A 15,678-nucleotide genomic window follows, 5' to 3' on the forward strand; every position below is an offset into this window, starting at 1 on the left:
TGAGCTGTTGTTCAGCATCTTAGCTGTGGAGGGCAGTGTCACTGGCCCTCATATGTGGGATCCGAACTGGGACCCTCTGGCGTCCCAAGCCAGTTCTTAACCATCGTGCCACTCGGCCGGCCCAATATTTTTTTTAATTAAAGTTTATTGGGGTGACAATGGTTAGTAAAGTTACATAGGTTTCAAGGGTACAATTCTGTAATATATCTATATCTATATGTCACATTGTGTGTTCACCACCCAGAGTCAGTTCTCCTTCCATTCCTATATATTTGAAGTATTTTTTAATTAAGCGTATGTACATTGCTTTTTTAGACATAATGCTATTGCACACTTAATACACTACAGTATAGAGTAAACATAACTAATATGCACTGAGAAACCAAAACTATTCATGTGACTCACTTTATTGCACTATTTTCTGTGTTGTGATTGATAGTCTGGAACCAAACCTGCAATATCTCGGAGATAGGCTTATATTGGGACTTGATCACCACAGCAAGCCTAGTTAACATCTGTCACCATACCTAGTTACAAATTTTTTTTCTTGTGATGAAAACTTCTAAGAGCAACTTTCTTAGCAACTTTCAAGTGTGCAATTCAGTATTAACTGTAATCACCATGCTGTACAGTTATTGGCTCATTTCTATAATTTTACCAGTCCCTCCACAGCATTACTTTCTGTATATCTATCTAGGTGAATGCCTCCCATGTTGTAAATTTGCGGTAATGCTTTTGTGATAAGAAATATGTTTGAACTCTAAATTTTCTTTGAATTGACTTTTTTTTTTTTTAAGATTTTATTGGGGAACTCGGGGAAGGGGACAGTGCTGGGGAATCAGGGAAGGGGAACAGACAAGTTGCTGTCCTTTTGTTCTTCAGTCGAGTTGTGGAGGACGTCGCTTCACTAGCCCATGTTGGTGTTATCATTGCGCTCTTCCCTGCTGAGGCAGTTGGTCGCCGGTGGCTCACACTGTAGCTCGCGGCAGCTCACTGTAGGCCCACTGCAGCTTATGCTGTCGCCTGTACCCCCCGGGAGCCCAGCTCCATGTAGAGCTGTTGTTCACCATCTTAGCTGTAGAGGGCGCAGTGTCACTGGCCCCCATGTGGGATCCAAATGGGTGGCCCTGCTTCTCAGAGCTCGCGCGGCCAAGCCAACTTTTGAGAGAAGAGACTAGTAATTTTCCTTTGTCTGTTTGAAATAAATTGTACTTACTGCTTAGAACAGTGGTAAGAGACTTCTTTCTTTTTTTCCTTTCATTAATGGCTTCACTAAGAAAGAATGCACATGTCATAGGATCCAGTTTGCCCACTTAAAGTGTACAACTCAATGGCTTTTAGTATACTGAAGAGATTGCTTTCTTGTTTGTCCATTTGGGCTGCTATAAACAAAATACCACAGACTGGGCGGCTTATAAAGAACAAATTTATTTCTCATAGTTGGTAGTCCAAGATCAGGGTGCCAGCATGGTCAGGTAAGGGCCCTCTTCCTATCGGAAACTTCTCGTTGTATTCTCACATGGCAGAAAAGGAGCAAGGGAGTGCTCTGAGTCTCTTTTATAAAAGCTGATTTCATTCAGGAGGGTTCTGCCTTCATGACCTAATCACTCCTGAAGTGACCCATCTCTTAATACCATTACCTTAGGGATTAGGATTTCATCATATGAATTTGAGGGGGACACACTCAGACCATAGCAGATTCATATATGTATTTTACTAAGGACAGATCATATGTTTTAGAAATTTAAGATGATGTCAGTGACCGTCTTGTGTTAATTCAAACAATCCCTTCAAATCTTTGGGAAAATAAAGATAACCCCATTAAAAATAAAGATAACCCTATTATAGCAGTTCACTTTAAGTATAACTATGGATGGTCAATAAAACACATGAAAAGCATTTAACTCTTGCAATAATTAATGATAATGGAAGTTTTAAAACTAAAAATATTAAAATTAGTTTACTTTTGTATCAAAATATGTGAACATAATTATAAAAATCAGAAGCATGCTAAATGATAAACAAGAAAAACAATAGCCCTTTGTTTTGCTTTTCTGTCTCCCTTCTTAGGCAACCACTTTCAACTCCTTTTGCTTGCTTCTCATTGTTTTTGTTTTGTTTTGTTTTGTTTTTCCTTTCCCTAAATAAAAGGTGATTCCATTCTCTCCAAGTTTGATATGGTTGATATGGTTGCCATATTGCTTAAGATAATATCTTCTAGGACCTTGAACTGGATCAAATTGTCTGATGTTATAGAACACACTAATATGTAGTATACCAAGCTGCTCCAAACCCAAACGTTAATATTTTGAAATTGAAACTTCTATTTTTTTAAAGAGTAGATTGATTACACTACTTAAATTGGAATCTTTTGGAATCTGAATTTATATATTTCCTAAAGTAGTTAATCTAGATCCAAATCAGAACATCAAATTCTTTTCCAAAGTGTATCAGTATTTCATCATTTAGTTTCAAGTTTCTTATGTTTCTGCATCTCCAGTTCCAGCTTTTTCATTTTTAAACAGGATAAGTAATCTTTAGATGTGACCTATTTAATGACACATTCACAAAATCTTTCTACCCTGACATTATTCTCATTGTATATTTCACTGATTACATCTTATATTAGATTCATTTCTTACCTGGTATTTAGTTAACCTCAGAGCCCATGTTTTGATTTGTTTATAATGAATTTTAAATAAAAATCTCACTATCAGTTTTCCTTAGGCAATTTACCTTCACTGTTAATGAATTCTGGAGAGACATCTTCCCCTGAAAGGATACTAATTTTTGTTTCCTTTTTGTGTTATGTGGTATGCCTCTTCCCTATTAAATGCCTCTTCCTCAGCTGGAGGTTTTATATCTTTTATTAAACTCATTCAATATTTCAATAATCTTTACTGCTAGGAAATTCAACCTAGTGTTTCCAGGTACTTCTTAAAATACTTTTTTTTTTTTAGGGTTTTATTGGGGAATTGGGGGAGGGGAACAGCATTGGGAAATCGGGGAAGGGGAACAGATAAGTTGCTGTCCTTTTGTTCTGCAGTCTAGTTGTGGAGGACGTCGCTTCACTGGCCCACATTGGTATTGTGATCATTGCGCTCTTCCCGGGTGAGGCAGTCACTTGCTGGCCATCGGACAGCTGCTCATGGTGGCTCATGGCAGCTCACACCAGCTGCTGGCCGCTCATGCTGGCTGCCAGCCACACACGGTAGCTTATGGTAGCCCACTGCAGCCCCACTGTAGCCTATGCCATTGCCGACGACTCATGGCAGCCCAGCTCCAGGTCGAGCTGTTGTTCACCATCTTAACTATAGAGGGCACAGCATCACTGGCCCTCATGTAGGATCTGAACTGGGGCCCTGCTGCTCAGAGCTGGCACCCCAAGCCAACTCTTAACTAACGCGCCACTCGACCAGCCCTTAAAATACTTTTAAATTTAATTTTTTTAATAGCAAAAACTCCAAAGTGTGTAAATGATTGAAATTTGATTTCCTTTAGTTTGACTAGGGAAAATGTTTTAAAATAATGATTTTTTTAATTTTATTTTTTATATCATTACAGGTTTTTTGTTTTAAACAATGAAGCTGGTTTATTGGAATACTTTGTGACTGAACAGTCTAGAAATCAAAAACCCAGAGGGACCTTGCAATTGGCAGGAGCTGTCATATCACCCAGTGATGAGGATTCGCATACTTTCACTGTAAATGCTGCCAGTGGGGAACAGTATAAACTCAGAGGTATGATTGAGATATGAGAATTAATATGTGATTTTCTTTTTCCATTGAGTGAATCCCTCCTCCCCACCCCCAATCTACTACCCCTCTGACATTGTATATACCTGTTGCAGTACCATTGACTGTATTCCCTATGCTGTACTCCATATCCTGTGACTATGTATACTGGGGGTGCCAAAAAAAATGTATACAAGTGGACACTTTGGTCAACATTGCTCAAGCAGTAGTTTGCTGTAATTAGAAGTGTCTGGACGCTGATGGTAACCACTTTGAGCACCTCTTGTAATTGCAGAAGTCAAATGTGACTTGTATTCATTTTTTGTTATCGGTATATATTGAGTATTACAATTTTAATAGTGTTTTCCTTAAACGTGTATACATTTTTTTGGCTCCCTCTGTATATATGAATTTATAAAATCTGTTTTAATAAGTAACTTTTTTTGAGTGAAACAATGAACAAGTCTTTAAGATTGACCCCTCTAAAAATTTGTGGAGATGAAACCCTGATTACTAAGAAATCTAAAAACATAGGGTTCTTTAAATGATATTTTTTATATCTACCATGGATTTGTAGTTTACTCCTTTTCTTGATTTGGTTTGCATGCCCTCTCTGTGATTTTCAAGAACTAGTGTACATAGTTGGGATTAATTAAAATGTTCATATTAATTAAAATAAAATATAACTTTATTTAGCTAAATTTTTTAATTTTTATGTTTTTTAATTTTATTTTATTGGGGAATTGGGGAGGGGAACAGTGTTGGGGAATCAGGGAAGGGGAACAGACAAGTTGCTATCCTTTTGTTCTTCAGTCTAGTTGTGGAGGACGTCGCCTCACTGGCCCATGTTGGTATTATCATTGTGCTCTTCCCGGTTGAGGCAGATTGGTCGCCAGCCCTTGGATGGCCACTCACAGCCGCTTACACTGGCTGCCGGCTGCTCACGCTGGCTGCCGGCCGCTCATGGTAGCTTATGGCAGCCCACTGCAGCTTCACTGCAGCCTGTGCCATCCCCGGCGACTCACGGCAGCCCAGCTCCAGGTCGAGCTGTTGTTCACTACTTTAGCTATAGAGGGTGCAGCGTCACTGGCCCATGTGGGATCCGAACCAGCAGCCCTGCTGCTCAGAGCTCGCGCTCCCAAGCCAACTTTTAACCAACAAGCCACTCGGCCAGCCCTATTTAAATAAATTTAATTTGTGTAAAAGTTTGTGTTTTTCATTTAATTAATACACATAAAGTATAAGGTTAACCCTAGCCACGGAAGCTGCTTGAGATCTGAAAGTATTAAGTACATGTTAAATGCTTAATAAAGGTTATTTCTTTAAATAAAAGCATATTTTTGTGAGAAATTTAAGACATGTCAAGTCTCATACCCCCATCTAGCTGCATGTAATTTATTCTCCTTAGGAACTATCCACATCCAGCTTCTGTGCTACTAGCAAGTTTGATGCTGCCTGCCTCCCCACAGTCAGGGACATTTGCTCTAGGGACAGTAGGACCAATCCCTGGTTTTCAGTTATCTATTTTCATGATGTAGACAGTTGTATTCCAAAAATCAATATAAATAACTTTTAGATTCTTTTTATCAGCCACCGATGCTAAAGAGCGACAACATTGGGTTAGCCGACTTCAGATATGTACACAACATCACACCGAAGCTATTGGAAAGGTATGTAGATTCATATATTAATGCACAAAAATGGGAAAGAATTTTTAAAAATTTCTTTTACATTTTTAAATTGAGATACTATTCCCATACGATAAAATTTACCCTTTTGAGTGTATCATTCCGTGGTTTTTTAGTATACTTGCAGAATTGTGCAACCATTGCAACTATATAATTCCAGAATGTTTTTGTCATCCTCCAAAAAAATCATGATCACTAACAGTCACTCTCTGTTTTCCCCTTTCCAAGCCCCTGGCAAACACTAACCTATTTTCTATTTCTATGAATTTGTCCATTTTGGGCATTTCACTTAGCATAATGTTTTCAAGGTTCATCCATGTCATTACATGCATCACATTTTATTTTATTTTTTTTATGAGTGAACAATATTCCACATTTTGTTTACCCATTCATCAGTTATGGACATTTGGGTTTCCATTTTGTGACTATTAGGAATAATACTACAGTATGTTAAAGTTTCTATGGGAATACATGATTTCAGTTCTCTAGGGCATATATTTAGGAGTGGAATTTAGGAGTGAGTCATATGGTAGTTTGTTGAATTTTTTTTTTTTTTTAAGATTTTTATTGGGGAATTGGGGGAGGGAACAGCATTGGGGAATTGGGGAAGGGGAACAGACAAGTTGCTGTCCTTTTGTTCTTCAGTCTAGTTGTGGAGGACGTTGCTTCACTGGCCCAAGTTGGCACCATCATTGCGCTCTTCCCGGGCGAGGCAGATCAGTCGCCGGCTTCTGGACGGCCACTCACTGCGGCTGCTGGCCGCTCACGCTGGCTGCTGGCTACACACGGTAGCCCATGGCAACCCACTGCAGCAGGAGCTGCAGCCTACCCATCGCCAACAACTCATAGCAACCCAGCTCCAGGTTGAGCTGTTTGTTCAGCATCTTAGCTGTAGAGGGCAGTGTCACTGGCCCTCTGGCGTCCCAATCCAGCTCTTAACCAACGTGCCACTCGGCCAATCCAGTTTGTTGAATTTTTTGAGAAGCTGCCAAACTATTTTCCAAAGTGATCAAACCATTTCACATTGCCACCAGCAATGTATGGGGGTTTCAGTTTTTCCACATCTTCACCAGTGCCCAGTACTTTATTGTCCTTTTTTTTTTTTTAATTGTTATAGTCATCCTAATGGATGTGAAATGGAATGTTATGCTTTTGATTTTATTTCCCTAATGACTAATAATGTTGAGCATCTTTTCATATGCTTATGGATCATTTGTATATCTTCTTTGGAGTTTTAGTTTTTGTGAAAAGGAGGGTCTCAGTACTTGAAATATGAGGCTAGAGATATCTAAAAATTAATATCAGCATAGTTAAAGTATTCCATACCTAGGTGATAGCTGGACTTTTAAAAAAAATTTTATTCCTAGTGTTTTTTCCCCATAAATGTTTTAAAATTTTTATTGTGATTTAGGCCTACTGCATAGTCTTCAGGAGATGCTACAGAAAAGCTTTACTCGTACTGCAAGATTATAATCATTGGGAATGATCAGAGAGCACTCGTTTGCTCCAAAGATACTTGCGTGTTACATTTAGAAAAATTATCCTAATTGAATATTGCTGAGTACATTTTTTGCTTCAATTATGGTGTTTAAAATTATGGTGTTTAATCTGAAATTAGAAATTTCTTATTCTAATATTTATAAAAAGTGAAAAAATATTCGTGACAACACACCTGGAATTCAGTTTCTAAATATTACCAGTTTACTGTGGGATGTGTGAAATGCTTAAACTTTGTGTGTCTTAAATTTTATCATTTTCAGAAATGTTCTGGTAGTCAATTCTAAGGTTAATTTAATTGTTAAAACTATTCATGTGTAAACCTCAAATGTATGATAGGTTGAGGGTTAGAAGAGCCTAAATTTTTTTAAAAAGGAATGATTTTCTTTATCTAACAGAATAATCCTCCTCTGAAATCACGGAGCTTCTCACTTGCACCTGGTGGTAATTCTCCTATATCCCAGAGGAGACCAAGTCAAAATGCCATTACTTTTTTTAATGTTGGACATTCCAAACTACAATCAGTGAGCAAAAGAGCTCATTTACCTCCAGATCATCTTGTGGAAGTCAGAGAGGTAAGTATGAATTGAAGTCAAGTTAAAATGCACAAAATAATTTTACCTGCTTGATTTTGCCACAGAAAAGTTTTTAATTCTTTTTGTGTCTTCTGGGGCCCGTGAGTTTCCCATCTAGTATGCTGAGATAATTTTTAGGTCATAAAATTCCCCGATTAAATATGATGTCCTAAGCTTCCTCAAGTCTGTCAACTATGTACTAGGTACATTCTCATTTTTCAGAAGTCGGTATCTTTTATTTCTCAAGTTAAAAATACAGATACCTTTGATGTAAACTTTATGATCAAAAGGGTTATTAAACCTCGTGCGAAGGTCTTATGGCCAAATAAGTGACTCTTCTTTAAAAAAAACAAAAACTGATACGTATATCAATATCTATATATAGATATATATATGTATAGAAAATTTCAAATATGCACACAAATAGAATAGTTAAATCCTTCACATTGTCTTTTCTCACCATTTGCCTCGTCTTCCTTTCAAATGGAGTACCAAATAATTCTAGTTAACAAAGAATGCAGTTGTTAGGTTCTAAATATTCCAGGTACTGTTTGCTGAGTTAAATTGGATAGAGCTTGTAGATATTTATTTGTGGCCTCACGCAGATATGTGGTTGGAAATTAGAGCAATATTTTAAGAGCCTTTTAAGATAACTGTGGCTATTCTTCTTTGGTACTGCATGAAAACTTGACAGTGGGAGTTTCTTAAATGCTACATGCAGTGTGGAATCTAATATATATCAGTAAACTTCTCATATCCTGTTACATGACAATCCGTTGGTCTTGTCTTGTACTTTGAATAGATCCAAACGTCTGCATGATTTTGTAACACCATGAGTTAGTCATTTGGAAAGCATTAGTTTACAGAGTTATTATACAGGTCTTGCAAATGTTGGTTTATTTTATCATTATACAATATCAAAAATTCACACTCATTAACATCCCACCAATCTCATCAGAAAAGGCTTTCAGTATTGGGAAGCTGTCAAACTTGTGACAAATATAGGCTTTACAAAATTCTAATTTTCATTTTAAAGCTCAGATTTTATAATTGGCAACAAATATCGTCAGTTTTTCTTGAAGTGACAGGCTCATTTTGTTTAATTTTGAGAAAATGTCTACCACAAACCCCTAAGTCTGAATATGTGTAGCTTCTAACAGTCATTCTGTAAAGGAAAACCAGTCCTGTTGTGTCTCCTCTACTACAACAGTCTACTCTCCTGTACTCTGGTCACCAAATGTGTGGAGGTTTCCCTCCCCACACCAAGCAATTCTCTTTTTTTCTGTGGACACCCGCTGGTTGTCCTTCAATTTAATTCAGTTCTACACTGTCTACCTGAGTAATTGTATCCACTTCAAACGCCCGTCACAAGCGCAGGTTGTCACCTGTGCCTCTGACCAACCAGCTATAAGTCTGAGCTTTCTACTACTCCTTCCTCAGTTATGATCATTTGCTAGACAGCTCATAGAACTCAGGAAAATAGCTTACTTACTATATTACCGGTGTATTCTAAAAGAATATAACTCAGGAACAGCCAGATGGAAGTGATGCCTAGGGCAAGATACAGGTAAGGGGCACAGAGCTTGCATGCCTTCTCTGGTCCTACCACCCTCCTAGTACCTCCACGTTTTCATCAACAGGAAGCTCTCCAAACCTCTTCCTTCTGGGTTTTTATGGAGGCTTTATTACATAGCCACGATTGATTAAATCAGTGGCCATTGGTGATTAATTCAACCTCCAGTGCCTCTCCTCTCCTTAGAAGTTGGGGATGGGAGAGCTCAAAGTTCTCACCCTCTAATCACAAGGTTGGTTCTTCTTTGGGGACTCACCAAAAATCACCTCATTACCATAAACTCTAGTGTGGCTAAAGAGTTTGTAATGAATAACAGAAAACACCCATTTCACCTGTATGCTCTAAATGTATTTCAGGAACAAAACCAAATATAACAAAAGATGCCCCTATGCTCTAATCACTTAGGAAATGACAAAGGTTTAGGAGCTGTGCGCCAGGAAGAGATTGGTGTCAGAGACCAAATATATATTTGTTATTATGTCATACATCATATCAAAATAATGATCTGTGAAGAAAACAACGAGTTCAATTTGCAACTTAGTTGTTCAGTGCTTTTTTCCTCTAGGCAACTACTGTACTTTGCTGTGCAACAGAAGTGGAAGTTTTTTGTTGTTTTTGGTATGCAACAGAATTGTACTTCACATTTCTCATATAGACTTAAAAATGTGTACTCAAGAGTCAAGATATGGTAAAACTAACAATTTTTACTGCTTTTTCAAGGCATTCTTAAGTACAACTGGCCTTTCTCCCCTTGTAAGTACATAGCACTGACGAATACAGTGACGGCCAGTACAATTGGCTCCACTGCCTTGATTTTCACTCAGATGCCAACAGTTTTACCCACCATTGCTTTTGTACCATCAGTACAAATGTCTTCACAATGAAAAAGGCAAATGATTTCCTAGAATTGTTATGAAAATAGTTTTGACTTCACAGACCCTCTGAAAAAAGTCTCACAAAGGTCTACAGAGCACACTTTGAGAATTGCTGTTCTAGAGTGATCCAGCTCTTGGAAGTTGTAAGGCAAAGATATAATTCAGAGTGATTTTGAAAGGAACATTTTAATCAGTCCATGGGTAAGTCCAGCAGTAGATAAAGTAACAGTTGGCAAAAGCGATTGTTGAGAATAGTCATATTGTGCTTGAACATGAATTTATTACTAAAACTTTAATTAAAATGACCTATTTTAGAATTTATTGTTTATTATTAGTACTATATCAAATCACTCCATTATTCAGTGCATGCTTCATCTGGTGCTATTCTAGGCCCTAAGAGTAGCTGAAATGGCCGGTTTGTAAGGGAGACAGACAAGTAAAATACAAGTGATTAAAATCCTGATTCTAATCTGGTTGTCAGACAAACTGATGCCACCTAATACACCAATCGCCGTATTCACCATAACTAGCTGCAAAACACAGAGTAAGCAAGTTTTCAGTTTGCCTGAAGTGTTCTTTTCCTTAAGGAACAGGATTTATGGTGTCAGGAACAGTCACTGAAATAGCTTCACAAATCAGAATCAGTTCTCTTTTTCTTTGTAAATATATGATCAGCTCATTTGTTTGCTTTGGAAAGAGCCATTACCAAATTAACATTGGTGGTATAATTATATTTTAAAGTTTATTTTTTTTGTTAAGAATGTCACTTTCTTAGGCCTCTTCACTTCTGGCATCAACACCAGCAGGTGGCTTTTTGGGGACATTTGCACAAAGAAACACATTTAAAAAAAATATTTTTTTATTAGTTTCAGGTGTACAAAACAATACAATAGTTATACTGAGAAACACATTTTTTTCTTTTAAGTGTTATATTGTGATAGCTCATTTTTTATGTAGTGAATATCTTACTTATGATTTTTTCCTTTATAAATGTTTATTGGCTTATAATATAGGAAAGTATACAAATTATAAGTGTATATCTTTATGTAATTTCCTCCATGTGATCATATCCTGGATCAAGGTATTAAATGTTACTGGCACCTTGGAAAACTCATGCCTCTCCATCACCACGCCCTTCCTCACTATCTGACTTCTAACACTATAGCTTTGTTTTGACTATTTTTGAAATTTCTACAACTGGAATCAGATAATATGTACTCTTTGAGTATGGCTTCTTTCAGTCAACATTATATGTTTGAGATTTACTTACAATGTTGAGTGCAGTTTTCATGGTTGTACAGTATTTATTGTATGAATACATATACCTTAATTTTATTTATCCTAGTATTGATGGGCATTTGAGTTGATGAACATGTGCATACACATACGTGTTGGTTACATGTCTAAGAGTGTAATTGCTTAATCATGGATTACATTTATTTAGCTCTATAAACTTAACTCTAGTAGATATTGCCAAACTATTTTCCAAAGTGGTTGTACTTATTCATAAAGTTGGATTATTGGAAGTTAGTTCCAGAATTTAGATATAAAAACATTTGTATACACACAGAGCACACATATCTATGCATGTATAAATGTGTGTAGATAGATACTTTCATACACTTTTCATGTAAAAACTTTTTTTCTGGTAAGGGTGAATATTTTATCCAATACTGCAACATGTTTTCAAGAACTAGTTTATGTGTGACCCACTTGATTTGCTTGGTAGGATCATTTTGCATCTCTTTCACTAGCCCTCCGATGAACTGTATTAAAAATTATCTGGAACAGAGCCTCTGAAAGCTAAAAGAATCTCTTCACTATGTAGAGTTTCTATGTGAATTAACATATTGCCCAAAGGATGGGCAATGTGAGAACTCTCTGCTCACAGCTGAAAGTAAGCATAGTAAATTCAGATTTCCTTTTAAAAAATTAAGTTGCTCGTCAGTCATGTTATTCCATTAGCTCTGTTAGGAAAAGTGGACAGGGCTCTGTCAACGGAAAGAACCTGAATCTCTGAAAATACTAGAAAGAATTTTATTTGGGCCTATCTGAGGACTATAGCCCAAGAGACCTTCAGGAAACCTTGGAACAGTGCTCTAACTTTGGAAACGTGGGGGTTGCTTATATAGGCAGAGGAGTAAGTGAAAAGTACATGAAAAGTACATCTGGTATGTTAGAAGTTTCCATTAGGGCACGTTCAGTTCAATGATTAGCAGTTTTACATCAAATACAAGGAATGTATAAGGAAGATAAGGTTGGGCCATCTTGTCCCCTAGTGTCAGGGAGTCTGGGGACAGGATCTGGAAATAATTAAACTGCTTTGAAACTACTTGAGGTGAATTTTTACCAGAATGTAGAAGGAACAGGCACTGTTTTCTATAGTCATTGATTTTTAGTGTTAAAACTATATAGGCCATATATATACGGGGGGGTGCCCAAAAAATGTATACACATGACTTGTATTCATCTTTTGTTATCAGTATATATTGAGTATTACAATTTTAATACAGTTTTTTCCTTTCTTAAAAAGTGTATACATTTTTTGGGCACCCCCTGTATATGTGACTATCCCCCATGTTTTGCCTTAGAAGGAGTTTAGATAGGCTCAGTATTCTTCCCTGGGTGCTGATGTACTCACCCCTACCTTTCCTCAGCTTCTTATCAAAGCAGAGTGTATTAAACTCCTTTAACCTGAAAAGCTTATATCTAGTACTTGCTTCAAAATCACACTAATGGGAGCAGAAAGTTAGATTAGGAAAGAGGAAGCAGGTAAACCATCATGTGTTTAATGGAGATTCAGAGTGAGCCCAACCAAGGTGCTGAGAAGAAAGTAGTTGAGAGCCCAGACTGGGAATTAATTTTACTCTAGAGTGAAATGTTTAATGCAGCTGTTAAAGATGATGTGGAATGTTCTTTGATGATGTATAAATTTATGCTGTTTATAAAAGGTTTGTCAGGTATAAAACTCATGAGCTTTGTTGCTTCCCCCAAAAAAGTGTACCTGCCACAAAGGTCACCATCTTTTTCTCAGTTGATAAAACACTATTAAATACTCATTAATCGAGACTAGCCAAGCAAACTTAAAATAGATTTCTAAGTTTAATAGATCCTAAAAGTGGCTCAAAAACTGAATATGGTCATTAAAATGGCAACTGTATATATGAGTGTATATATATATATATATATAGAAGTCATGAGTGGGACATACAGAACTGTTGTTCTCCTTAGATGATGTCTCATGCTGAAGGACAACAAAGAGACTTAATTAGACGAATTGAATGCCTTCCTGCTTCTGGCCATCTTAGTTCTTTGGACCAGGATCTCTTAATGCTCAAAGCTACTTCCATGGCAACTATGAACTGCTTACATGACTGCTTTCATATTCTACAATTGCAGCACGCATCACATGAGAAGGGTTCATTGCCTTCAGGTAAGTTATAGATTAAAGGTAGGACTTAACTTTAAGGGCCAAAACATAGAAAGGACTGCATTCCTCGTAATTCTAACAGCAGAAAATCTTAATTAAAAAGCGAACAAATAGAAAACTAGCGAGGCTCTTTTAATGATCACACTAATGTTATGAAAAATCTTTTTTTCTTTTTTTTAAGATTTTGGGGAATTGGAGAAGGGGAACAGTGTTGGGAAATTGGGGAAGGGGAACAGCCAAGTTGTTGTCCTTCAATCTTAGTTGTGGTGGGTGGAGCTAGCTCAGCTCCAAGTACAGTCGCCATCTGGCTGCCTGTTGGCAGCTCAAGGCAGCTCAATTCAAGGTGCTGTGTTCAATCTTAGTTGTGGGTGGGTGTTGCCCACCATCCCATGTGGGAGTTGAATCGGTAATCTTGTTGTTAGGAGCACGTGCTCTCATCAGCTGAGCCACCCTGCCACCTGTTGGCAGTTCAGCGGCAGCTCAGCTTGGGCGCAGCTCACTGGCCCATGTGGGAATCGAACCGGTGACCCTGTTGCTGAGAGCTTGCGCTCTTAACCAACTGAGCCATTCGGCCGGCCCCTAAAAAATCTTTTTTATTGTGCCCTTTTTTGAACCTAAAATGATTTTGGGTCTAATGTCTGATATCATTGAATATCTTTTTAGAGATCTTAAACTCAACATATCAAAAACTGAACTCAAAACCCACATCTCCCATATTTCTGTTAAAATTGGTGACATCCCTATTCATCCAGTTGACCAAAGTAGAAATGTTGGGAATATTTCTTGAGTTTTGGTGTAGTCCACTATTCATTATTTTCACATTGTGATACTGAGATATATATTAAAGTCTATTCGTCACCTTTCAGTTTGAAAAATAAGGCATATGTCTAGTATTTGAGAGCACCTATTTGTTGAAATAATTTACTGGGGAAAAGAATGTTATTGCATGGAAGAACAAAAAAACAAGTTTTTCTATTAAATGAGATGAATAAACTCATCACGTTGGTTTTTTTAATTGAGATATAATTGACCTATAACACTGTGTAAGTTTAAGGTATACAGCAGTGTTGATTTGATACATATGTATTGCAGTATGATACATAAATATATGATTTCCATCGAAGCATTAGCTAACACCTCAATCATGTTGTATAATTATTTCTTTTTGTGGTGAGAACATTTAGGATCTTGTCTCTTAGCAACTTTTAAGTATAGTTGACCATAACCACCATGCTGTGCATTAAATCTCTGGAACTTATCTTGTAGTTGCAAGTTTGTACCCTTTAACAACATCTCTCCAATTCCCTTAGCCCCATCACATTGTATTAATAGTAGTAACTTAGTATTTCACAACAACTCATTGTTCTCTTATTCAATTTACTCCCCTTACTGTAAAAGATAGATACTTTAGAAAGATATTGAGTCTCTCCTCAGGAAAATATTTATCATAGTCAGATTTTGATATAGTATGGATCACATCCTCACATGTACCTAAATTTCAATATTTCAAGCAACAAACTATTTTTGATGTCGATTGTAGGTATAGATCAGGCCAATAAATTAAGTATGTTCCCCTCCAGGAACTAATAGTCCACTTGGGGAAAACATGTAAATACTTTAATATGTAAAGTGCCACTCAAATGGGAGCAAAGTATGTGGGAGAAGATATGAATGGATTCATACTTCTGATAGAAAAAGGTCTGGGAAAGACATAGAAAAGCAACAAAAACCCAGTTAGCTTAGGGGTGTGAGGTAGGGGAGAGGGCATGCCAAAGAGAGAAGAGCCTAAATTGTGGGTTGTGAACATGGACTGCTGCCCTGGAGGAATTATAAGAAGTCCAATATAAATGTTCTCCTGTTATATGGCAACACACACTTATAAAAAACTTAGGAACTACCATACAATTGGAAGAAGAAACAAAAATCATGTGTTGTCCTATCAACCAGAAACTTCCACTGTTAATATATTAGTACACACCCCACCAGTTTTTTCTATTTTTCTTAGTTTTTGTTTCTTTTACCCCATTATTAGAAAATATATGTTTGTATCTTACATTTTGTACTTCATATCAAGAATATTTTCCAATGTGTAATACGCTTTCAGTAAACATAATTTTTATTGATTGCATTATATTACTTTAAGGGGATAGATGTACTTTGGTTTACTTAACTATTCCCCTGTGTTGAATATTGGATAAATTACCCTGAGCTATGAAATTTCTCATTTGGTAGTAATAATTTTGTCTGTAAAATAAAAGTTTGTTTCCAGTTTATGCTACTTAATTTAAAAAAAAATACTTCAAGTA

General features: G+C 36.9%; 1 protein-coding gene across 1 annotated transcript in view; it reads left to right on the forward strand.

Annotated features, from left to right (window-relative positions):
- The window catches only part of OSBPL11 (oxysterol binding protein like 11), a 117,211-nt gene that overhangs the window by 47,722 nt on the left and 53,811 nt on the right, over positions 1-15,678 (forward strand). Inside the window, exons 3-6 of the mRNA XM_019650883.1 lie at positions 3,565-3,740; positions 5,325-5,404; positions 7,318-7,494; positions 13,174-13,375. Coding sequence (XP_019506428.1) covers positions 3,565-3,740; positions 5,325-5,404; positions 7,318-7,494; positions 13,174-13,375 — 635 coding nt within the window. The remainder of the gene's footprint in view (positions 1-3,564; positions 3,741-5,324; positions 5,405-7,317; positions 7,495-13,173; positions 13,376-15,678) is intronic.

Source organism: Hipposideros armiger, unplaced genomic scaffold, assembly GCF_001890085.2.
Source record: "Hipposideros armiger isolate ML-2016 unplaced genomic scaffold, ASM189008v1 scaffold_8, whole genome shotgun sequence".
NCBI classification, from domain to species: domain Eukaryota; kingdom Metazoa; phylum Chordata; class Mammalia; order Chiroptera; family Hipposideridae; genus Hipposideros; species Hipposideros armiger.